This window comes from Chelonoidis abingdonii, chromosome 9 (assembly GCF_003597395.2).
Source record: "Chelonoidis abingdonii isolate Lonesome George chromosome 9, CheloAbing_2.0, whole genome shotgun sequence".
Classification (NCBI taxonomy): domain Eukaryota; kingdom Metazoa; phylum Chordata; order Testudines; family Testudinidae; genus Chelonoidis; species Chelonoidis abingdonii.
The window spans coordinates 56,509,641-56,535,898 of record NC_133777.1 but is presented as its reverse complement, the minus strand read 5'-3'; the positions used below and the strand labels follow the sequence as shown (position 1 = coordinate 56,535,898).

The 26,258-nt window shown below is 40.5% G+C and overlaps 1 protein-coding gene across 9 annotated transcripts in view; it reads left to right on the top strand.

Annotated features, from left to right (window-relative positions):
- Positions 1-26,258, top strand: part of TJP1 (tight junction protein 1) — a 308,887-nt gene that overhangs the window by 199,380 nt on the left and 83,249 nt on the right. For all 9 annotated transcript variants that reach the window (XM_075069579.1, XM_032779736.2, XM_032779749.2 and 6 more), the window contains 3 exons: positions 10,454-10,510; positions 25,168-25,292; positions 25,726-25,828. In XM_075069579.1, the coding sequence (XP_074925680.1) occupies positions 10,454-10,510; positions 25,168-25,292; positions 25,726-25,828 (285 nt within the window). The remainder of the gene's footprint in view (positions 1-10,453; positions 10,511-25,167; positions 25,293-25,725; positions 25,829-26,258) is intronic.

The window sequence follows — 26,258 nt, the reverse complement described above, 5'->3', positions numbered from 1 at the left end:
CATGCCTCTGCCAATAGGGTTGTAGCCTTATTCAGGAGACCTACTGAAAAGAGGCGTGTGTCATGGAATAGATGTGCATGCTTTTAGAAGTTTGCAGTCTTTAGACAGTGATAGAAATGATTACCTCATCTTAAACTTCTTGGCTAACTTCAAAATGGTACAGTATGTGGTGATTTTTCTGATATGAGGAGATCATTAGAGACTCTGAATCTGTATTGTTGCCTAATATTATATCCTGCTCAAACATCATCTTACAGGTGAAGGTACTCGTAAAAGCTGTAATTATTAAGGGTACAGAGCATGGAGGGCATTCTCGACTTAATCCTATATGGGATGCAGCTAACAATGATGAGTGAAATTCACAGTTGAATACATGACTTGCATCTCTGATGGCTTCTTTTAGCTTATGTGCTTCAGTTTTCAGATTTGTCTATTAGTGCTAGAATAGGATAGGTTGAGTACCAAGACAAAAATCTGGTAATGAAATGCAAGAAAAACAATGACCTATAAAATGTATGTGGAGGATTCAGAATTAAAGGACAACAACCAGAAGAGCGTTTTCTGAATCTTATGTAAGTGATAGAACTGCAAGAAAAGGGGGAGGAGGGGAAGTATACACATGGACTAATCATGGTGCAGACTCCTAGTGTAATGTCTCTGGATCTACTTTGTCAAATGAGGGCTTCTCAAGTGTCTGAAGGTGTGTGGTGGGGGCTCCGTTGAATGCTTCCTCTAGTCCGTGTCCAAGAGCAACAAGAAATCATAATCACCTGGATGGTGAGGGGACCAGGTGAGACATTCTGAAGCAAATGATACTGGTGACCCGTATGCCTTGTCCAACATGTACTTGATGATTGTAAGTGAATGTTTCACTTCAAGATAATTCCTCATTTTAAAAAAAAACCCAAAAAACTAACCTCTGATTCAACTGATGCGTCAATAGCTTGTAAGAACTGTCAAATCAATGTAGCAAAACTCTACTTCTGCAATTTCCAGTTCTTCTTTGAGTGCTTGTTCATGTCCCTTCCAGTCAGGTATGTGTGCATGCACATGCACAGTAGCTGGAAGAATTTTTCCCCTAGCAGCGACTGTAGCGTCAGGCTGGGTGCACCCTGGTGTCATGCCTTCATGGCGCCCAATATAGAGCCCTGCCAACCCTATACCCCGTCAGTTCCTCCTTACAGCAAGTGATGGCAGCTGGAACTTCCCCTTTCTTTCCTCTTGCTTCGGCAAATGGATTAGCAGTGCTTTATACACTGTACATAGTTTCTGGTAGTTAGTATAGTTTAGTAGTTCTTTATAAGTTTCAGTTATGGAGAGGTTCTCATCCCCATTTCCTCACCCCATTTGTTACTGGGGCGTGCCATGATCCCCAGGCTTTTAGACTTGCCAGATTTGCGCAAAGCGAATGCCAAAAACTATCTTCCCCCCTCCCTCCCCTCAACTGCTTATGGTGCCTGGGTGAGGGTCACCGGAAGGACTGCTGCAAGATCTGTCAGGAATTCCACTCGAGAACCATTGAGGAGAGGGAGCAGTGTCCCAAAATTCTCCTTATGGAGGTAGCTCTCCGACCTCAGTTGGACCCAGGCGCCGGGGATCCTGCTCCCAGCATGTTGTCTTTGGTGCAAAACACTCTGACCCCATCTTTGAAGGACTCAGCACCAGCGTCTACATGCACTGGGTGTCTGGAGGGCCTTGGCGTTTTACTTGGAGCGTATCAAACCTTTCTGGAAATCGACCCAGCTCTTCATTGCTACAATGGATAGGATGAAGGCCTCCTGGTTCCTTCGCAGAGGATTTCCAACTGGATCACCTCTTGCATAAAGACCTGTTATGTGCTAGCAAAGGTCCCACTGCTGCCAAATGTCAGGGCCTATTCGACTAGAGTGTAAGCGTCTTTGGCGTCCTTTCTGGCGCACATCCCAATCCAGGATATCTGTAGAGCCATGACATGGTCCTCGGTCCACACATTCACGTCTCATTATGCTATCACTCAGCAGGGCAGAGACAACGTTGGGTTCGGCAGAGCTGTATTACAATCTATGCAGCCGTGAACTCCTACCTGCCTCCATGGGAACTGCTGGGAGTCACCTAATGTGGAATGGACATGAGCAAGCACTCCAAGAAAAGACAGTTACCTGTTCCGTAACTGGTGTTCTTAGAGATGTGTTGCTTGTGTCCATTCCATGACCCACTCTCCTTCCCCACTGTCGGAGTTTCCGGTAAGAAGAAACAGAGGGTGGGGGGAGTTAGCGGCGCCCCTTATACTGCACCGGGCACCGGAGCCTCTCCCCTACAGATACTGCTGAGGGAAAAACTTCTGGCATCGGTGCATGTGGCAAGCACACACACCTAATGTGGAATGGACATGAGCAACACATCTCGAAAAACACCAGTTTTTTTTTTTCTCTCCAGCATTTCCTTGGTGGGAAGTAATAGTGGGTGTGCATATTACCCAGTATTGCTGTCCCAAATAGGATATTGGAATTTTTCATGTCTCACAATTCATGGATATTTCAGAAATTGTGTTATCTGTCTCCACATTGGCCTTGAGTGGAGTCCATTTGCCACATGACGATTTCATGCTGGAAATATCTAGCAGCTTGGGTTAGTAGAATTGTTACAAAGAAATGACGAGTGGATGATGGGATCAGTTGTAAGGCTACACAAGACAAAGTAAAATTGAGGTTCGGATTTTAGTTGTCTAAACTTATTCTTAATTTCTTAGAAAAGCTTCCTAATGCTCATTAGGAAAGTGTTAGTAGAATCACACGTATCTTCTAAATTTAGTTTTTAATTGAACAAAATATGGCGGGTGACTTTAGAAGTAGGTGTGAACACGAAGGTAGCAGAAGCTGAAGTAATACTTAATTTTGCATTTGCCTATAGAGGCCATATTATAGGAGAGAATACTATGGCACTAAACACAGTGAAGTAAATCTAATTTTTGTGGTACATTAGTTGACCCATAGCTACTTACCAACGTTACTGTTCATAGTACAAGCAGGTGGTTTATTTGTGTGGCCCAAATGAAAGACACACACACTGCTGCAATAGAGACTTTTCTTAACCTCTAGGAAGGTGATTTAAAGAAATTGAGAACTCCATGACTGATAAAATAGCTTCCTTATTTATTTGAACCTCTGTGGATTGTCTTGTATAATCAACGTTTTGTTCAATATTTGGATTATGTGAGAATGATGCATGCTGCAAGATGAACAAATGTAGAATTGATCAGATGCTTCTTATAGTTATGTTTCTTTAAATTTAAAAACGAAAGACCCTCGTCCTCCATTCATATCAGCTGAGAGAGACTCAGTTGCAGGTTTGGGACCTGTGATTTTAAATGGTGCTGTAATGCCCCAATATATTGGCTAATAAAGGGCATTCAGCACAGAATTCAGCCTATTCTGTCTTAATTTATTTTAACTGGCAAAATCTGTTCTTTGAAGTTCGATGTCTCATGGCTAGACTCCATTGGGTGTTTTGGCACAGAGAAAGTTAATGCTGTGCAGCAGCTCTTACGCCCAAGGTATTTTGGAAGATATCTTAAAGTTGTTTTGGTGTCACAATCCCTAGGTTCGATTTTTAGATTTGCATCTCATGCCTGCACCTGGGAATATCCTGGGAAATAAGCAAGACAAAGATGGCTGCAGAATGAGTAACTTTATAGCCAAGAAGATTGGGCTTCACAAAGTACTTAGTAATTAGCAAAAGGTAAAGGATGGGAGGCCAGGGAACTTGGATTAGAGGTAAACCAGTATGTATGAGCATAAAAAAAAATATTTGAACACATACTGCAGCAACGTGGTGTGATTACCACTGTCATGCAATGGAATAAGAGTCCTCTGCATGTTTGCTGAAAGATTCAGTGCAAAGACTGTATCCAGATAAAGCTGGTGCATTATAGTAAAACAAAATGCATATGAGTTGAGAGAATATCATTTTTGGACTGTGTGGTGATAGTGTCTCACTCTCTGCCTGCATACTCTCCGTAGGCTGTTTAGGCTCAGCTAGATTTCCCCAGCCATAGACTGGGGCAACCTTCAGTTCTTTTGTGAAGGATGGTCCCTAAATTTCGCTGAGGGTTGTACACATGTAGCATGTATCTAAAGCTTGAGAATTTGAAAGTAGCAGAGTTTTGTTGGTCCTCACATGCACCATTGCTTTGCCTCATGGTTTTGTCCAAGGATAAAGGGCGGAGCAGGCCAACTGCACCCTCAGTTCCTTCTCACTGCCGTGTAGACCGAGTTGGAGCTGCTAGTGTCCTCTTGTTTCTGATGCACTTTGAGGAAAAATCCACCACTTGTTTTTTTTAGAGTTTTACATAGTTTTTTGTTTATATTGTAGTTTTAATGTTCAGTAATAGTTTTAGAAATTAAGAGACTTTGGGAACTCTATTTTCTCAGGTCCTCTTGTCTCCCCTCACCCCAATCACCCATGCCTGAGTACAGGATTATGCCAAAGATGCCTGGGTTCAAAATCTGTGCCTCCTGACCGTGTTCATTCTTAGTTAGTTATGAGCACCAGTGCTCTCCTTATTGCTTGGGAGAAGCCCACATTTTATCCAGGTGCAGTATCTGCCTCTCCTTCCCAAGCTGTACCCGGGAAGTTCAGGCTCTCCGTCTCAAGAAGCATCTCATAGAGGTTGCCATGAGGCTGCAGTCAGATTGAGGCAGGGGAACCTTCCATACATTGGCCTGAGACACCCAGGACTATGCCTCTGATCAGACAGGGAGTCTAGTTTCTCCGGTACCAGTACGGTGGACCTTATGCCAGGGTCTAGTCATGAGACAAGGAAACATGCACATAAACATGTCAGTAAGTTTTTATTTTTCTCCAGACCGAAGAAGAACAGTGCATCTTCCACAAGTTCGAGCTATGGACAAGCGGCAGGTTCCAAGGCTCACAAGCACAAGAAGTCTCACAGACTAGTGGATCCACTGTTCACTGAGCCCTGTCTGTCTTCCAAGTTGTCACCCCCTAAGTAAAGGGAACCATTGGTTCCGAAGTAGCCCTCTGGTTCTGGCTATGGAGCTTGTGCTGCTAACATCGGGGAGAATGGCGACTGTGCTCAGGCCCTGTAAATTTTTTGCTCAGGGGAAATGAGATTCCCACATTCTCCTACCCTGGACTTACCTCACTTGAGTTGGGCTTCCACCCACTCTCCTACGGCACTGTCATTGGAGCTGGGCTCTGACTTAGCATCATTGGAGGACTTGGAAAGAGCACAGGGGCTGCTTCTGCCCTACCGCTGATATGACTACCTTACTATTCCGCCAGCTCAGTAACAGTACCCTCCCTTTTCCCCAACGCAGGTGCCACTGGTATCCCACTCCGCGGACCCTCCACAGCATCTGCCGGATCAGTCCTGTTGGCTGTGCTGGGGGTCCTGGCCTCAATATCCAGCTTCAGAGCCTTCCTGTTCAGCAAGAGAGGATTCACCCACTTCGGGCATCCCCGAGTAGGCATTTACAACCAGTTTTGGAGGATGAGCCACTTAGTCCAGATCTGGTGCCACCAGAACAGATGTTGCTGTGTCTTTGGCTCCCCCCTCACTATTGGATGACTTGTTTCTCGATTCCAGGACCTCTTAAGCAAGGTGGCTGAGGACCTCCATGTTCCACTGGAGGAAATACAGGACAAACAGCATCAGGTTCTTGACCTACTGCATGCTTCGGTACTGGCCATTGTTGCTCTACCAATCAACAATGTCATTCTTCAACTGGCTCAAACTGTTTGGCACACCCCCAGCCACTTGTGCATCCACTCCAAGGGGGCAGAGAAGAGGTATCATGTACCAGCGAAGGAATCTGAGTTTCTGTTCTCTCACCCCACACCTAATTCCCTCATGATACAGACAGTGACATAGGGGGCCAGGCAGAAACACCCACTCTCCACCCCGGCAGACAAGCAGGGGAAACAGCTGGGGCACAAGGTTTTCTCATGGGCTGGTCTCCAGTTTAGGACGTCCAACTACCAGGGATTATTGGCTAAATACGTCTTTCTCAGTTACAGCAAATTGGAGACTTTATGGACAAACTTTCCTAGCAAGATTGTGCCAGTTTTCAGGCTATCTTGGAGAGCAAGCTGGTCAGGGGAACTTCTTTGTGCTCAATGCCAGGAGAATTGTCATGTGGAAATTAGATGAATGCAGCCATGATTTCCTCCACAAGGAGGTACAGAATACCATAGTGGACCTCCCATTTGATGAGTGTCATCTAGGCAATCAGAAGACCGACATTTCCCTCCACTCTCCCAAAGATTCTAGAGCCACTCCATGATCTCTGGGTATCTACGTACCTGCATTCAAAAGAAAAGTCTACTATCCGCAGCCTGAACAGCAGTTCAGAACTCCCCACTTCTTCCAACAACCTATGAACTGCCTCACGAGCAGCAGAAGACTCATGACATACCAGAGGACAGGATCAGTCGCAACCTTCAGCATCACATGCTCAATCCTCTCAGAAGCGATATTTCCAAGCGTACCTAAACTTCCCCCGAAACTTCTACATACATAAATACTAAAGCAAAACACAAAAATTAATCTTGTTGCATTTTCAAATTGAGAAACAATTGTTTTTAGAACTGGTATTTAACTGCGAAGTATACTCACTATAAAACTGCTCATTCTTAATTTGAAAGATGACACATCAAGATTTACTTAGCCATAACTTTTCAATCTTTTCTCAAACAACTTTTCTGAATTGGGGAAAAATCTGTTTGTTTTTTTTTGTATTTCTCTCCAATAATGCTGTTTCATCAGAAGCTGACTTTTTTGTCACTTCTCTTTAAAGGTGATTGGGGGGGAAAGCGTGTTTGGATAATAGTCTAGTTTTTGCACACAGTTAACTTACTTACTTGAGGTAGTTAAAATTCAGCAGGTAATTATGAAACTATTTTGATATGTTAAGTCATTTGAACTACTTCATTTGTGGCCCTACCAAATTCATGGTCTATTTTGATCAGTTTCAGGGCCAGAGGGTTTTAAAATTGGTCAATTTCATGTTTTCAGATGTTTACATCTGAAATTTCAAGGTGGTGTAACCATGGAGGTCCCAACCCAAAAGGTACCCGGAGGTAGGTCTGATCCCTCCCACCCCCCAAGAGCGGCCATGCAGGGGAAGTACAAGTCCTATCCCTCCCCAGCCCGGCTGGGACTCGCAAGTAGGAGCCCCCAGGTGGGGTGCTTCCAGCAGCAAGGGGAGATCAGATTTCACAGTCCCGGACACGTTTTTTACGGCCATGAAATTGATAGGGCCCTACATATATACTAGGAAAGGGATTAGAAATTGTTCTCGAGTTAAATGAATGAAGATTAAATACACAAATCTGTTGAATATTGAACACAAATTTTTAATGTTTAGTCTCCTTTCTTTTTTTAAGCATTCTTAAATTGATGGAAATTTTTTTTGTCATTAGTCGGAAGTGATGTAACTTAATGGATAGCAGTGATTCTGAAGTTTAGTCAGAAGGGCTGGGGCAAAAAATGCTTCAAACTCAGTATTGGTGGTGACTCAGGTAGTCAAGTAAAGACACAGCAAACAGTTGATAATGCCTGGGATTAGTTTCATTGTCTAATATTGCATATGCTTCTGTCCATGTCAGTTTTGTCATTCAATAAGATAAGATAATGGCATTGCGTTCTGATTGAGTTGTCTTATTCTTGAGCATACTTTTATGGCCTAGTTCATTATCATGTCTTTACCCAAGTGTATGGTGATTTATAGGTGCACAGTTTTATTTGCCTGATGCTTGTAACATTGCAGATTGTAACCTGAAGTGAAATATTGGTGCTTAATTTTGAATTATCGTAAGGAATTAGATGTATCACTAAACAGTAGAAATTAGGCTGCCATTGTTCAGAAAAATGAAATATGTATGTTTTAAAACCCAGACAAGTACTTGATTACTATAAACAGTTATGGAGCATCTTGAGTTGTGCAATCTGTTTACTACACTCATGTTCCACCTTATAAGGCACTTCAGCAGTTTCCTCATCTCCTGCTGTTGATTCCAATATTAAGGTCCACAAAGACAGCAATTAACCAGAAACATTAACAAACCACAATATAAATGAATGGGTGTTTTTTCAACAAAATTGGATGAAGAAAGCTTAATTTACTAGGACAGACAATTCTTCATTAGCTTGGCAAGAGTATTCAGGCTAAAGAACTTTTTTTGCGAAAACTAATTTTTTATTTTTTAAGCTAGGTAAATAAGACCATCAGGAAATGAGTAACATTTGCTGGTATTACTTGCTTAACAAACAGATGGATTTTCTTTTGTTGCTAAGGTGACTTCCTTTTAGTATGTAAACAATCTCTCACTGGTGCTATATTCATGATAATGTGTTCAGTATTTAAGTGTTTGGCATAATTATACTATTAAATGCCATACTTTTGTTATGGGAAAGAGTTAAAAACCCATAATCTTTCTAATTCAAATCACTTGCGAAGTATGGAATAGAAAGGAAGTTGCAGTTTAGTAAAATATGTTCTACTGTAAGAAAAATCAGTTCACTTTAGGAAACACAATGTGACACTAGGAAAAAAAGAAAACCAAGCATTTTAGTATCAGGTGTGAAATAAGCTCCTTAAGGTCAGGCAAGGACCTTAGTATTTACCTGTAAAGTATTCTATATACCTGTAATACTCTAATGTAAGTTTTTAAGGTATTGAATGAGAGGATAAGAGTACACACTCTGTGTCTGGTGTTTGGATAAAGTTCTCAAAAGTAGAGCATAGTAATGGATATTATTTTCATTTTGTATCATAAGCCATCTGTATATATTGTTGCACTGAGTCTTAGTATTTGATATAGGGTGGTACAGTTAACTGCTGGCTGCCAAGTTAAGACTGTTTGTTTGTTTTTATTTCTGGTTTTAGACCTGTTTTTATTGAAACTTTTTGTTTTGAGTATGTTCACCTATTTATATTCACTTTTATTAAACAGACATCTGATTTGTTTGACCATGAAAGGTTCTGGACTGACTGGACACTCACTTTGAAAAGCAAGACAATTCTTCAGCAGGATAGGTGGAGGCTTAGTGCCAATCCCATATATTGCCTACTGACTTTCCTGTTCTTTCTCCAAAGCCCCTCCCTGGTCCTTACTGGCTGCTTTTTTCTTCCCCTCATTGCCCGCTTCTTGTGGCACGCTGCGTAGACTTGCAAGTCTTTATTTTCAAGGCAAAAATGCAGGGCTTGTAAATGTTGTTTTCATATTGCTACTCTCTAATCTTGTTCCCTTACATAGGTCCCTGTTTTGTTCTACGGTTCAGATAAAAGAAGATTATCATTCATTAAACTGCAGAGTCAGTTGAATGTGACCCGTGTGCCCAGTACAGTACAATAGCTCATGTACTGTACTCCATAGCTAGGCATTCCTGATTAATTAGAACAGAAATAAATGGTGGAATACTAACAAAATATGAGGCATTATCAGAAGCTAATAAATCAACATTTGATTATAGCAAAACTAAAACTGGACATTAGACCAGCAGCACTCACTACTGCTCATTTAGCAAGTGGGAACCTACATAACAAATGTTTGTACATTTTCTCTTAAACTTAATTATAATTTCAAGGGTTGGAAACATTTGGAATTTCATCCTTTTGTTCAACTCCACAGACCTTACATTTTTCTCTAAACATTTTCATTGTATCTCTGATCAAAGCTTGCTGATTTAAAAGAAATTTAAATGTAGTTTGTAACATATCCCTAACATTACAGGCACAAAGAATAAACAATGAAATTTATTTTAAAAATTAAATTAAAATCTCCTTTTGGGGCCTAATCCTGCCAAGTGGGAATCAAGGAAATTCAGAACCTCTTTGAAAAAGTAGTACTGCAATGTTCATTTGGTACTCAAATTCTTATTGAAATAACTCAAGAAAATAGGAAGTGACACATTTAGGTTTTCCCTGTAATAAGGTAAAGCCAAATGGGGACTGTCTAGCCATCTATTGGATCTGTTAGGATTCTCTGAAATTCAGTGTTTGAATTTGAGTGGAAGGTTTTGCTAAACACAGTGTTTAAAGTTGGATGCAATTTCTTTCTGTATTTTTCACTTGGTTCTGAGAAGGCAAACTTCTGTGCTGGGGAAAGTGCAGTTACATAAGCAAAAATTGCACAGCCGCTAGATGCACAATAGTACTAACTTAGTACTTGTATAGGCACTGAAAATTGTCATGCAACTAGTATGAGGTGAATATAATGAGAAGTCCTTTTCCGAATGTTTCAGTTAGAAACACAGGAAGTTCCATTGAGCTGTTTCCTGTCTTTATGTAAAAATCTGTTTTTCCTCAGCTTTAATACTCCCAATGAGTAGCTAACTATGAATATAAATTTGTCAATTTACAGTTGAGGTACTGCACTGCTCAGAAGAACTTCTATATATTGACAGCAAAATCTAACTTCACTTTTTTTTTTCTTTTTTTTTTTAAATCAGAGCGCAACAATGGAAGAAACAGCTATATGGGAACAACACACAGTGACTCTTCACAGGGTAAGTTATTACAACAATTAATTCTGTATGCATAACTCAGGATACTGGCAGCTTTTGAAAACAATAGAAAAGAGCCAGATGTCAGGAAGCAAAAGAAAAGGAAACTGGTTTTGTCACATTCCTTTGTTTAAAATTAGATTTGTTGTAAATTCTCTGCTCAAACAGTAGTAGTTATTGGTAAAACTTGCCAAGAAGACAACTTATTACCTAGTCACTCCTGAGCTTGCCTGAGTTTCTTAAATAACTTCTTTGTACATATCCCCACGCGACTGAAAATTATGCTGAAGTATAGTTCATGCATTGCAAAGCTAAGAGTTTTAGCAGTATAACTGTGTAATTTAAACATAAAAATGTGTTGCAAACGCTTGTTTTGCTGAAACTTTTATAGGACAGTGTAGTTAAATGTAAATAGAATACAATTTCCACAAATAAAAATTTCAGTTTGAGAATAGTTTGTACAAACCTGTATTTCTGAGACACATACTCTTTGACCATGTACTGACCAGAATTGGCTGGAAATTGTGCTTGAGGCCTCAGTCATCTGCTTGTGTTGACCTGTGGTAGGCAGAGTAGATTGTTCTAATAAATTGTCACACTGCCTGGAGTGGCTCACGACTGAGTGTGCCTACTTCAGGGCAGACTGTCAGAAAACAGGACAAAAACACCTTGTGCTGGTAGTGTGTTCTATACTTACGTTTCACCACCCCAGTGACAGATGTGAACTCCTGGATCACAATACCAGTCTTACCATGGCTTCACAGACAGTCCCCTTAGACTCCCCAGTCTATCTTGCCACTCACACAAACTGGACTTTTATGATGTACTCCGGCAGCTTGGGGCTGACCTCCCCCTTGCAGCTGTGGCAGAAGAAGCGATGCTGGGACACGGCGGCCGCTGCCGAGACCTCCGCCATCTTCTCTCTCCCCCTCCCCTGGGCTCCCTCAAAAGCGGGGCCGTCGGAGGGTTCCACATCGCAGGCCGCCGCTCACGTGTGAGGAGGATTTGCTGGAGCCTGCGCGCGTCACGGCATGAAGGACCCGCAGCCCCCACCTGGGGCCGCGCACGCGTGGGGTGGCCCGGGGAGCCACTGGTCACTTAAACCAAAAACCACGCCACATTAGGTTGCTCCAAGTTCCAAGAGACCAGTCACTTACTCCAGATCAATTGATACTCTAGATCAGTGGTCCTCAACCTTTTTCATGTGGCAGGTGTGAGACGACGAGCCACCGAGGGCTGTGGCCAGTGGACGAGCATCCGCCAAAATGCTGAGAAGCGGCAATATCAGTAGGCGTCGCTGCTGAAATGCCGCTGACAAGCAGGATCATCCAGAGGCATCGCCAGCAAAATGCCGCCAAAAATCAGTGGCATTTCGGCGGTGCAACCTTTTGGATAAGGCTGCTTCTTGGCGGCATTTCGGCAGATGCTCGTCGGCCGGACAGTACGCAGGTCCCCATAGATGCCCTGGCAGGCGCCATGGTGCCCGAGGGCACCGCGTTGGGGACCATTGCTCTAGATCTTACACCAAAGAGAATGCTGGTAGCCAATTATATACTAAACTAACTAAAGATTTATTATCTAAGAAAAGGAAATAAGAGTTATTGAGAGGTTAAAGCAGGTAAAAATATATGTACAGGTGAGTCAGTTTGCAATTCCAAATAGTGGCAGTGAAGTTATAAACTGCCAGTTTCTCAAAAGTCTTTGTCTCTGGGCAACTCTGCTTAGCGTCTGGTACACTTCCCTGTAAGAGTCCAGAGATCCAGGATCTTTCCTTGAATCCATAGTTAGAGCTTCTTCAGAAAACAAGTTGACAGTGTCACTACCCAGATGGGCTTTTCTGTTGATGCTGGAGAGTAAAGAATGCATTTTGAGTCTTTGACCTCCAGTTATCACACACAGTCGTCTTAGCACATGCGTAACATACCTCAGGCGGCACGTGACCAGGATTCATCACTGAATTTGGTCGTCTGGTTGGATCATTAGATTCCTTGGCTTGGGCCAGCTACTGGCATGGGGAGTGCGATGGGAAGGCTGATCCATGGCCCCATCACACAAACTGACCCCTTGCTTTGAAATTAGCACTTTTCTGTTAAATTTCTTTGTTACGTTCCACAAGGCTTCTTCCTCGTTTGGTAGGTTATTTAGTTACAGGGATATACACAATGTAAATGTTTGCTACTACATTATACACATAATTAACAAGTTTACACATCATTAATAACAAAATGACTTAATTCCATGTAAGTTTTAAATTGATTGATTGGACTTCAGTATCAATTGTAACACACATTTTGATTACATTCTTTTAATGCTGTGACATTAAGCAATTCACTAATGCAATATTTTATCTAATATCAGCATTGATAATGTAAATCTTTCAAGTAAAAAAAAAACAAACCAAACCTTTGAACCTTTCTCTGGCACTAATATGTTCTAATGGATTCCCACCATCCTGTACTAATTAAGGGTTTATAGTACACCGTTCACCGCACATACATACTTTTCAAGACATTGGGTTTGCCTCTGGATAAAGTATGCATATTAGGATTACATGTATACATCAGGCTGGCTAACTCTTGCTTCAGTCTGCTCTACAGCTGAGAAGTAATCGTCTTCCAAAGCAGCATCATAGGGTCAAGACTAGTTCTAAACTTTTGTTTCTTAAATTTGATTGCTTTGTTACACTGCTGCTAATCTACAGAATGTGTTCTGAACCTCTGGGGGAGATTGTGAAGGTGAGATGGAAAAGGACCTATAGAAAACAGTTGTTAAAGTGGAAAAGATACTAAAGTCAAGAAATAAAGAGAGAAGGACAGAAAGAGGCAGTAGACACAAATTGATAAATTAGACCTGAGTAGTAAGTTCATGGGAAAACATGTGAAGTTGGGAGTGTGTATGGACCATAGTACTGAAACGTGTTAACTTCCTAAATAGATTAATAAAATGATGATGAAATTGTTAGAGGGTGGTACTAGCCCTTTAAGAGGGAAGAAGACCGTGTGCCTGTGACTTATCAGCTGACTCCCAAGTGGGCTTAAAAGAGGGCTCCTGGGCCCTAGAGCTGGGACAGCCCTGGTTAGTCAGAACCTTCTTAGCGTACGGACCGAAGCAGTGTCTACATTACAAGTGCTATAGCAGCACAGCCCCAGCTATGCTGCTGTAGCACCACAGCATAGATTCTTCTTTCATAGACTCATAGACTTTTTAAGGTCAGAAGGGACCATTATGATCATCTAGTTTGACCTCCTGCACAATGCAGGCCACAGAATCTCACCCATTCACTGCTGTAACAAATCCCTAACCTATGTCTGAGTCAATGGAAGGGTGATAGCTAGGGCAACAGAAGAATTTCTCCATTGACTTCGCTACATCTACAGTAGGAGTTAGGTCAGCTTAATTATGTCACCCACTGAAATACATGTTTTTACACCCCATAGCGACGTAGCTAGGTCGATGTAAATTCTAAGGTAGACCAGACCTGAGGCAGTCAAGAAAAGGGCAGGTCAGAGCTGGTTGGGAGTGAGATTGGCAGGTGAGAGCTGCCTGAGACCAGAAAGAAGCTGTAGGTGGGTCCTGGGGAAAGGCTGAAGGCAAGAGATCAGCAAGAGGAGTTTGCCAGTTGACTACCCCAAGCCGGAGAGCCAGGGCTCAGAGGCTGAAGACCAGAGAGCAGCAGCAAGAGTCATCTGCTGACTTTTTTATCATGGGGAGCCAAAGCCGAGGGCTGGAGAGAGCTTAAAGCTAGTGGAGGGGCTTAACCATTGACATCTCTGTGGAAAGTTGGAGCCAGGGGAGGGTGAACTTCCAGCATAGAAGTTATGGGGTTTCCAACTAGGAAAAATGGGATTGCACTCTAGCTAGAAGGGCTGAGGTGACTGTCCTGCTAAAAGGTCAGGAGAGCACGAATGAAGAGCCCAGGTACGGTGGATGATGCTGGAGTGCCCTATGTAGGGCATATAGGGACTAGAGGATGTAGATTTTAAAAACTGTATACATTCGCTCTGAGAGACTGTTTTGGGACTTTTGTTATGGACTGTTTTGCCATACATTTTTGTAATAAACTGCATGCAAAAAGTAGTGGTAAGGAGCAGAAAGAGCCTGGTGTGGAATTAGTGAGGACTCTGAAGGAGGGAAACTGATGCAGGTGCACTTGTTCAGCAGCAGCCCTACAGCTGGAGGTTGTCCCAGGAAGGGGCTGCCCTATGATATAGATATATCTGTCTGTGCCTCTTGATCACTAGTTCATATCTTGCTCAAGCTGGTAGTGATGGAAAGTTGTGAACATCTGATATTGTATGTGACAGGTTGCCCACTGCCCCCTCTGGAGGTCCACCTGATGTATTGGGGTATCCTGAGCCCGCTGGTTCTGCCAGTCTGGGTTCTCTCACATTGCCCTGCTGAGTCAGGCCCTCAAGTCTCCTCCAGCACACACACTGGTAAGGCCACACCCAGCTGCAGAAAGACACTGACACTGAGATCAGCTCTGTGTGGAAAGACTCAGCTCTGGAATTGACCAATACTCAAGTGCATGCCCCCTCTCGAGTGTAAGTCTAAAATTGTATTGTCTTGCGCTGCACAGGAATCTGTACAGCATAAGCTCATGAAATCCACCCCCTCCCTCAATGTGGAGGAAGACGTGCACAGCTTTCTTTCTCCTCTCCCCCCTGCCATAGTTATGAATTCAACAAACTGGTTTCAGAATAACCAAAAACAAATTTATTAACTACATAAGATAGATTTTAAATGATTATAAGGGATAGCAAATGGATCAAAGCAGATTACCTTAGTAAATAAACAAAAACCACAAACTGAGTTTAACACACTAGATAGGATATAAATTAGCAAATTCTCACCCTGAGTGATAAACATGCTGGCAGATTCTTAAGGCACAAGTTGCCTTGGCTTTCCCAGGTTTTCATACACAGACTAAGAATCCTTTTAGCCTGGGACCATCACTTCCCACAGTTCAGTCCTTGCCCCTCAGGTATTTCCAGGTGTGTTGTTACAGGGAGCGTGAGGTATCCTCATGATGCCTTTGTCCTCCTTTTTATATCTTCTTCCCACTTGCTGGAAAGCTCTTTTGCTGTCTCCTGGATCAAACAGTTCCCATTCTGTAGGGCTATATCTGAGAGGTTTCTATTGTACACAGTTCCTGGGGTCATTGTTGTGCTTATGTGCATTTCCCCAGTAAGCCATTAACATTTTTTGGCCTTTTTATTGTTGTACCTGAAAGGATGCTTGTGAATGTTTGTTTTTTTTCAACTCACATTATGTTTCAGTAACACACACATTGCCAATCTTCATAATGTCACATATGATGATAAAACATACAATCCAACAAGATATTAATGTCTAGTAGATTGACTTTTCGAATGATACCTCACAGGACATACTTTGTACAAAACATATCTTAATTACATGACAGCGGTGAATATTGGGGTGTCAGGGTATCCGAGTGGTCTAGCTTACATAATATGTTGGACCCTTTTTGGCAGTCTTACCACAGAGTGAAAAATAGAGTGAACTGCCCTTTCAGGCCTAGAGATGGATTTCTCTCAGAATGTTCAAGGCACATTGGCACAGCAATTTGATTAAGTTTGCGTTGTCACTTTCATTGCTGTGGATATGCAGGACTTAATTTTGCAGTGCTCTGTCTATAACTTTTCATTTAGTTCTTGTTTCAAAAAATAAAAATATTCCAGTTAGTTGAATGTGATAAGGTAAGGTGATCTTTACTTCTTGGGGTTTGGGTTCAAATCCTGTGTGAGGTCATGAGTGAATTCATATTTTAAATCATTCCCCATGAAACAAACCCATAGTGAGCTTCCTTCAGTTTTCTTGTCTGGCGCACTGTCAATAGCTGCGAACATTTAAAGTAATACTGAGTGACATACATGAAGGCAGTCATGCAAGGCAGAGTGCTGTTTTTATGCACCTCTGAATTTAGCTTTCATTATACACTACGGTGCAATGAAGTGCAGGTGCTGGCCTTCCAAAAGTTGTATTTAGCAAAAGACCCAGAGGAGCTGCTGCCTTTTTGGAAATAGTTGTATACTGGAATTTTGCAAAGCGATATATTGTTTCAACAAGGCCTCTATTTTCATTAAGAGAGCAACAGTACTATACTAAATATATAAAACTTCATAATTTTCCTGCTTGGTATCAAAGTACCATTTTAGTATGTGTTTTTCTGCACAATGTTAATGTTGTTGGACACTTCCCATTTTCCAGAATGACATTCTCCCATGTCTATGGTTCTGTCATGTGTGCTTACTGTTCTAGCCACTACAAATGTATAGCTACATCTACATGTTGAATAGTTGATGGTCTTGTTGTCCTGTTGTAAACTACAAGGTTTAACACTGATAGCAAGAACTTAGCTTGTACTAAACACCAAATGCAAGCCCCTCCAATTGTTAATGTGGGATTTTTGGTTTTGTTTAAAAATATTAAACCGGTCACTATTTGGGATGGAGATGTGAAGGAAGAGGTAGCTTTTAGAAGGTTTTTTTATGGTGGTTTGTTCACTTTCAGCAACTCAGTAGCTATCAAGTAGAAGAGGTGGCTACCATATAACCTTACAATACAGGCATATAAGAGGCTAATTTTTTACCTAGGCACAGCTATCAAACTTCAGAGCATTAAAACAATGATGTAGGGGAAAAACACCTCCCCAGAAGTTATAGGGATATAATTGCATGACTTACTTGCCCTCTCAGTAGTTCCATGAGTCCAGACTATATAGACCTGCTGCAGATTCCATCCATCTAGTCTCTGATGTGTTGGCCTTCAAGATTCAAATTTCCCTTCACAGGAGTAGCGGACTAAAGGAGCCCCTCTGGAATTTGCTCATCCTGAAACAACTGAGAGCAGCAAGTTAGTATTGAATTATTCAGATGCAGCACAGAGGGAGGTGCTGCAGAGATGGATCAAACTGGAGACACCCCCTTTCCACACTAGATTGGCTGCTCATTGTATTTCTCCAAGAAATATTTAGTCTGCTGGCACAGTTCCTCAGAATTGCCATGATTTTGTCCATATGCTTGCCTATAAGACCTAAATGCTATTAATATATGTATTATGGAGTGAAGCCAAGTAAGGCAGTAGAACAGACTGATTTCACAGTGTGATTTTTAGCTTTATGTATTTTCATAACTCCATGTGGACTTTGGTAGTGGAGTTTGGTTCGATACTTCTTAGTGACAAAAGATGGCTTGTTTATATAAGTGGGCAACAGATGTGGCAGGGGAAAAAATTTGCCAGTTTATTTTAAATTGATTCATACATGTGTCTATCAAAGATACTTTTATAGCCCCCGCTATCATAGTATCTCAACGTTTTACAGTCTTTAATGTATTTAACCTCAGTGCCCTTCTTGATGGGGAACAAATATCTTCATTTAGGTTGTGGTTCTTTTAAAACTCTCTGAACTCCACTGATATTCAACTCCTCTGACTTCACAGAGGAAAGATGGTGACTGGCAAGGACTTGTTGCTTCTAGAAGCTTTGCTGTGGGCAATTTTTAGATGCCATGTCTGTTACAGGAAATGATAGCACAGTTGTTTCCCTTATTTGTTTTAGAAGTTACTTTGAGGGTGAGGCAATACTATGCAGCATAACTTTCCTAACATAAAATTTGTCTGAATCAGTCAGAGAACCATATTTAAATAAGGCTATAGCTAGCACAGTTTCAACTATACAGACAAGGCCTAAAATGTTCAAACGTACTTCTCAAACAAAAATATTTTTCAATATAACACTGGATGGCACTACACCTTAGTGATTAAGTACTCAGAACTACAGTGGAACCTGGCTAATTCACAGTAATGGCTGAAAAATTGAATAAGTTAGGAAATAAACTCCACATAAATGTATGATAGAACATACCATATGTACATTTTTTCATTTCTAGTTTAATTTTAATTTTGATGATCCTAGTAAAAGTAATGTGCATTGTAAAAAGAAATACTTGGTCATAAGAACCACTCAGCATATACTATAATAAGCAACCATTTGAGAGGTAAAGGGAAAGCACCAGTACTTTGAGTCGTAAAGTGTGTGGTTCAGTGAAGGTTCAGAATTCCTCAATGACTGAATTTCATTCACCAGTGCTTTAAGGCTCACATTTGTGCTCTGCTGGTAATTGCTTTATTGAAGGAGAATTGGAGTGATGAAGTCTGCATTGTAAAAAATAACTTTACCTCCCTTCATAAAACACATTTTCTCATAAAGTAGTACATTTTGTCAGGAGGCAGACGGGTTTTAGGAATTCCTCACTGCCAGTCTGCGAATCCTTATCTCCTTTGTGTTACTTGGAAAGTTTCTTATCTGCTCTTCCCTTTCCCCCGCATTTCCCCCTTTTTAAAAAAATGAGTGGTACTTCTTGGGGGTGCAGAGATTTAATATATTGTGCAGGATTGGGACCCAAGTGGATCTCTGGAGCTCCATTGACTTCACTGTGGCTTCACATAGACACATGAGTTTTACAAGGATTCAGTGGCAGGGTCAGGGTCTTCATTTGTACAGCACTTAAATTATGTAAATGGCCATGTAAATGGCTGCTTCTTACTTAATCATGACTAAGGCCAGTGTTTTAAAGTGCAATTCATTTATGAGAAATGACATTGTGGGGTTCTGCATTAGTCCCTCCGTGACTTCAACATCAAACATGCTCAGTTTACAAATAAAATGTGTGTTTTCTGGCTGCCACTCCTGCAAACTCAGTCAGGTTATTTCTGGCACAGGCATCACAAGAGTAAACATTCTCCAATGGGATTTAGTGAATGATTTATTTGCTGACATGCAAGCTAGGGTAAAATTCCTCTTACTGTCTCAGAGCTATTCTGGCTTTTTCATGACTTACAATGTAGTAATTTAGTTAAGTCAAAGTCAGCAGGAAGTGGATTTAAGTAAGAAGGTGTCATTTTACACATAATTGCTTTTCAGAGCAGTATTATGCTTTAAAAAGTCAGAAGGTTTAAGTAGTAAATACTATACGGCAATACAGTGTACTAACTCTGCACTACCACTGTCTGCTGCTGAGCAGTTGTGGACTATTAATTCAGACCCCTTGTCCACATCAGGCAGAAAAGGGAATTGGACCTGGGTCTCCTACATCCTGGGTGAGTGCCCTAAGAATTGGGCTGAAAGTTGTTAGATGGGGCACAGGCCGTTTTGTGAATCTAGTCCTTCATTTCTATTATTTTTATGTGAAGATGTGTCCATTAACTAAACAAATCAGTTCATTTCTCATAAAACGAATGCTTTGTTTGACAAGAAATGAGTTTTTGTCAACTTTCTGATTTGCTGAAATGTTTCATGTTTTGTTTAACCCAAATTGATTTTTTTTTTAACCTTTCAGAACTGTCTGCAAACTGAAAAATCAGTTATTCTCCCAACTCTAAGCATCCACTTTTTTCTGGTTATTCTTTAACAAATTAGAAATTGTATAACATCCTTTTGATTCTCTTGCTGCTTTCATGTGGTGAGGTAGTATAGTATCTGCACATTGAGCTCAAGTATAAATCAAATAATGGCAATGGTTCAATACATTTTTTTAAAAAGATTTTGTTACATAGATGTTGCAAGATGCTGTTGTTCTGTTTTCAGTATATTGCTGTAGATTTGTACTGAGCTCATTTGAAAAGAGACAAAATGCTATTTTTAAACAAATCTAATTGACAAGAACACTTGAAGTTTGGGGTGAAGCTCCAGTGATGCAATCCTTATGAGACTCATTGAGGGGACATCTCCACTGCTGAACTTTCAGCTAATGCCCTTCCCATTGGAACCGTAAGAGGCTCATTGACATTACCCCTGACATTCATGATTCTTGGTTTTATTCAGGGACCATACTCTCTCTGCTTTGAGTCTCAGCTGAAGAACTCTTGACAGACCATGACCCTTAGACTCATTGAGGAGCCCACTAGAGCGGGCGAGTCCAGGTTGCAGTTAAATTTTGTGTAGTTAAGACCAGTTCATATACTTCTCACAGCATTTTTTCCCCCTCTCAACAGGTAATAGTGTTGTTCTCAATACATTGAAGGGAAGGGCTTGCTCATGCTTACTGTGTTAAGCAGCAGTTTGCCTGTAGCCCAAATGCATCCTTCATCAGATGCTGCTGGAGGCTGGCTGTAGTCTAGAGAAGACAAATTCTCTAAGCCAAATAAAAAATTCCCAATATGGGTGGTCTTTAAAAGGCAACACAGTAAATTCACTTTTTCCCAAGAAGAGGGGAGAGAACCTCCAATGAACTTGTTTGTAGGAAAACACGACTCAAAATGCCTCTGATTTTGCTTTCTCTTTGGGGTCAGAGCACTCTTAATCCTAATAGTTGCAACCTAGGTATGTGAGTTCTAGTGTTCTAATCTAGTTTTATTCTAATCTAATCAAACCTGATCCAGTTACTTCGAGTTCACCAGTTCTAGAATCAGGAACAGATTATCTATCCATATAAGAGGTCTGAGTGTGCTGGCATGGAATACAGTATCTTGCTGAACTCCAGTGGTGGTAGCTCTTAAGAGGTCTCTTTGAATTTTATTAGGAATCTTTTTACAGGAGAAAGCTTTGCTTTGAAACACAAAAGATCTTCTGCTTTGGCTTCTAAAAAAGTATTTCTTTCTTTATTACACTCCCTAACATAGTGGGCTACTTGTTAATTCATAAGAGATTTGGGTCTGCCTTTTGATAGTTCATCTGATAGAGAGATCAGCTAATTCTCCTCCTACGGAGAGATCATCAGGTTTTCTATACCCAGAAGCAAAGGTCCTTAAAAAGGAGTTCTACTTACTTCCCCTGGCTATCTTGTGAATTTCTTCCAACTTGGAATTAAATTTTGTGCTCAAAGCTTGTAGAGAATATTCCTTTTTTTTTTTTTTGTTTTAAACAGTGCAAGTCTTTTTCCACTTTCCCCTTTCTCCTAGTCATGAAAAGTTCACAACCACTTTATCTCATCTGTCTCTACAATGGCTGGGCTCATGTGGCTGCAGACTTCTCAAACCTTGGTAATTAGGTTACTTGTGTGTGGATAAACTGCAGTGGACTTAATTTTAAAATGTCCCCAGTTGTCATCAACATTCCAAGTTTTAAGGTATTCCCATCTCTCAGGGTTCTTGGCCAAATTATCATATCTGAGGGTTTTACCTGTCAGTTACTTGTAGTAAGTTGTTAAATGGAAACTTTCATATTTTTCCATGTTCTCCAGTTTTATTTGAACTTTCCAGTTTTGCAATATTTTAAAATTACAGGAAGTTTATTAAAGCTTTTCCCTAAAGTTTATTACTAGAGGCTTTACTCCTACCTAATGTTGTTGTCTTTTTTTTTTGTACATGAGAGTATATGAGAGTAAAGGTACTTCTAGGGGTTGCTGAAGTTAAATGTTCATAAATTTAAAACCATGGAACCAATTTTCTTCAAACGTTGACTCTTTAGGATCATTGAAATTGACACAATAAAGGGGTAAATCATGTTCACCTTACTCAAGCAACTAGTGAATAATGTTAGAGTTTGACCCAAAATTGAATTTACAGAAAATAAGTTCAGGTTTTAAGTTAATGTTTTTTGGCAAAAGAATGTTTGTTTGAAAATGTACATCCAAAGTACATTGCTCTGTATGTATGCACCTGTAGAGAGTGGAAATTCGCATACTGAGTTATGTACAGGAGAAAGTCCAAATGGTCATAAACTTAATAAATGCAAGTTTCTTGTCAAACTATGCAAAGCCACTGAAAATTGTCCACATCCAGTTTTTCAAATGTCTTCTGCTTTTATTTTCGCTCTGTCTTAGAGTAGATAGAATTTTTTTTGAAACGGCAGAAAATAGTGATGCTGCTTCTCGCATCCCTACTATCTCTAAATGATAAGATTTTGCTTGACTTCCCAAGAAAATTTAATATGAAGGCAGAGCTGGAAAATGGAAATTTTTTGCCCTCATGATGTTGTTTCAGAAAAATTTGTGTTTTGAAATTAGACATTTATAATGGAATGATTTTGGAGCCCTAATTAAGTGGTAAGCCAAATTAATGTTTTTACATGAGAGCTAGAACTGGAATCAGATTTTCTGATTTGTAGTTTCAGCTGGTAGACCTCTTTTGTTCCCTTCTTCTCATGCTGGTCACCTAAATCCATCAGTGTTCACAGTTAAGTAACATGTATTTGTATAGGAGTTGGAGGAAAAAAAATTCTAGATTTCTGAATTAATACTGTGAAACTTGAAGCATTACCTGTAATGACAGTGGAGAAACTTGGAGAGATGAAAAGACTACTTTTCCCTTGAGTGAAGGACTATCAAATTAATAGAAAAGGAAACTTTTTCTGTGCTTATGCATTTACAGGAGGATAAGGTGAGAACAGATCTAAAAATAGGTTAGTCTCCACACTATCTTGTTTGTTCTTCCTCAGCCCACCGAATTAAAAGCATGAGCCAAGTTCTGCTGACACAGTAATGTAAAATCTGAAGGAGTACTGTTGAAATCAGTGGAGTTGCACTGGTGCAAAACTTGTAGGGGGCTAATTCTAATCTTTCTGAATTTTAGTTCTTGATCCAAGATACTCTTAATAGTTTCACTTCATGGATTCCTAGACTTTTAAGGTCAGAAGTGACTGTTATGATCTAATCTGACCATAATACAGGCTGTAGAATTTCATCCAGTAATTTCTGCATCTAGGCCATAACTCCTGCTTGAGTTAGCACATATCTTTTAGAAAGACATCCATTGATTTAAAGACTTAAGTGATGGAGAATTCATCACTTCCTTTGGTAATTTGTTATAGCAGCCTAGTTGTTTGGCTTTTTAAATGGGCTTGCTAGAGAAAAAATCCATATCTTCAGTGCTCTCGTGTGAGTGGGTCCTTTCCTATGCTGAAAAAGAAGGGAGAAGTTTAGAAGTAAAACTTTATGATGGAAAATGAAGGTAGATTGGAACCCAGACAATTTTATTTCCATTACATGAAAAATATACTGAACAAATATTTTAAAGTTTTTAATGAAAAATCAAATCTTGCAGCAATATATCATACTTACTTAAGATAGTGTTTTGTTTTCCACAAATGTTTATGCTTTGCAGGGAGAGCTAAGCAGTCAGTTTACTAAATATAACTGATTTACCAACTTAAAATGTACTTCCCACCATTGCCACTTCTGGGCAGACTAGAAATTGTAAGCATAATTGTCAAATCTTGAAATACCTAGTAGCAACAACTTTTCAGAGTTATTGACCTTGCTGCAGAGGGAGAGCACCCTAGAGGGAAAAGATTGACGCAAGTGACTCTTGTTAACATGTAGATGACTTGCCAGTGCTGACAAGCTTTTGATGTATTTAATGATACAAGTAGTCCTGCTGTTATTACTAAGAATTGAGCATGGAAGCTTACTACCTTGTGCTTTGATGCTGTCCGCTCTTGAGCTAAGCAGAGTCAGGTTGGGTGAATACTGCAATATGAGAACTCTAGGAAACACCTAAGTGCTGCAGGAAGCAGGGTTGTACTGAACCGTTACCTCAGCATATTAAGGGGTATTGTGCTTGCTGGAGTTGCAGCCTTTGTGATAAGGGACGTTTAGTTGTAACCACTTTGAGGTTCTCTGGAATACTGAGTGCAGATGTAGTCACACCATCTCTAAAAAGATGTATTGGAATTGGAAAAGGTTCAGGGGTATGGAACAGGTACCATATGAGGAGAGACTAATTTGACTGGGACTTTTCAGCTTGGAAAAGAGACAACTAAGGGGGGATATGATAAAGGTCTATAAAATAATGACTGGTGTGGAGAAAGTAAATAAGGAAGTGTTATTTACTCCTCATAACACAAGAACTAGGGGTCACCAAATGAAATTAATAGGTAGCAGATTTAAAACAAACACAAAGAAGTATTTTTTTCACATAATGCCCAGTCAACCTGTGGAACTCTTTGCCAGAGGATGTTGTGAAGGCCAAGACAATAACAGGGTTCAGAAAAGAGCTAGCTAAGTTCATGGAGGATAGGTTCATCAGAGGGTATTAGCCAGGATGGACAGGATGGTGTCCATAGCCTCCGTCTGCCAGAGGCTGGGAATGGGAGTCAGACTGGATCACTTGTTCATTTCCTCTGGGGCACCTGGCATTGGCCACCTTCGGAAGACAGGATACTGGGCTAGAAGGACCTTTGGTTTGACTCAGTATGGGCATTTCTATCTTCATAAGAGTATGGGTGTGAACTCTGAGGTTCTGCCTAAATTTCAATTTCAGGAAATGTAGATAGACAATTCAAATTTCCCCCTGCACTTAACAGTTGTACAGTTTGTTTGTTTTTTGTTGTTGTTGTTTACCTCCTGACCTTAGGTTGTATAGTCTCTGGCTTGTTTTATCAGCTGCTGTCTTCCTCTCAAGAAGCATAATCATTTTAGGGGTTGGTGATATGTTCCCTATTAGCAGACCTGTAAGTAAAGTAAGAGGGTATGCCATGAGACTTAATTGTTGTAAAATACTTTCAGAATCTTAGGTAAAAAATGGTATAGAAGAGGAAAGTATTCTTACTCCTTAATTACATATTATTATTTTTGCTGAGATGTGTATTAAAATGCTGGTATTCTGAATTTTTTATGAAATAGTATGAACTGCAATATGGTCTGTATAAATATAGAAGGTAATGTGGTGTCTGAGGATGGTTCTTATGTTCTGTTTTAGGCTCCAGGATTTGGATTTGGCATTGCGATATCTGGAGGAAGAGATAATCCCCATTTTCAGAGTGGTGAAACATCAATAGTTATTTCTGACGTCCTGAAAGGAGGTCCAGCAGAAGGACTACTACAGTAAGTGTTACATTTTTTTTCCTTCTATGGGAGATTACAACTTCATCGAGGTTTGGGATATCAATGCTTGACTTGGATGAATTTCCTAATTATCTTGTGGTAGCTCTCAAGATATGATAGCTGCACAGTGGTCCTCTGATACTGCAAGTGGCTTCTTCCATGACTCGTTTCTTTAAGAGGGGTAGCCGTGTTAGTCTATATCAGCAAAAACAACGAGGAGTCCTTGTGGCACCTTAGACTAACACATTTATTTCGGCATAAGCTTTCATGGACTATAACCAACTTTGGGGGTTAGAGCCCACGGGAAGTTATGCCTAAATAAATTTGTTAGTCTCTAAGGTGCCACAAGGACTCCTTGTTGCCGTTTCTTTAATGTTCTCTTTCAGCTCATTGAAATTTTTTTTATTACACATTGCATTACGGTTTTTTTTAGGGAAAATGATCGTGTGGCAATGGTTAATGGAGTCTCAATGGATAACGTGGAACATGCGTTTGCCGTTCAACAGTTGAGGAAAAGTGGAAAAAATGCCAAAATAGTAAGTGAATGTGTTTTAAACCTTAAATTTAGTACAAGTGCCTATACTGTCAGTAGTTGGTGGAATTGTACACATTATTATTGAGAAACTGTCAAGTAAGACACCCAAAATTACTCTTGAAAACTTTGAAACCATAGTTTTTGATTAGCAAGGCATGCAGTCAGAAAAGACTTTAGGTAACAGAAGCTCCTCTCCTCACTATAAAGGAGACTTTTCCCAGGCTGCCGAGACAGTTCATTTCTCAGCTTATTTCTGCAAGCATTATCAGGCTTTTCAAATGCTAGTCAGTGCCGAAGGTCTTCACTCTTTATTCAAGCCCCAGCAAACACATCTTTGTGTTCAGTAAACACCATTTGCCGAAATAAGGCATAATAACCTTAATTCCTGTAATTTCAGACTTATTCAGATGATATAGATGGCTTTTGAACTT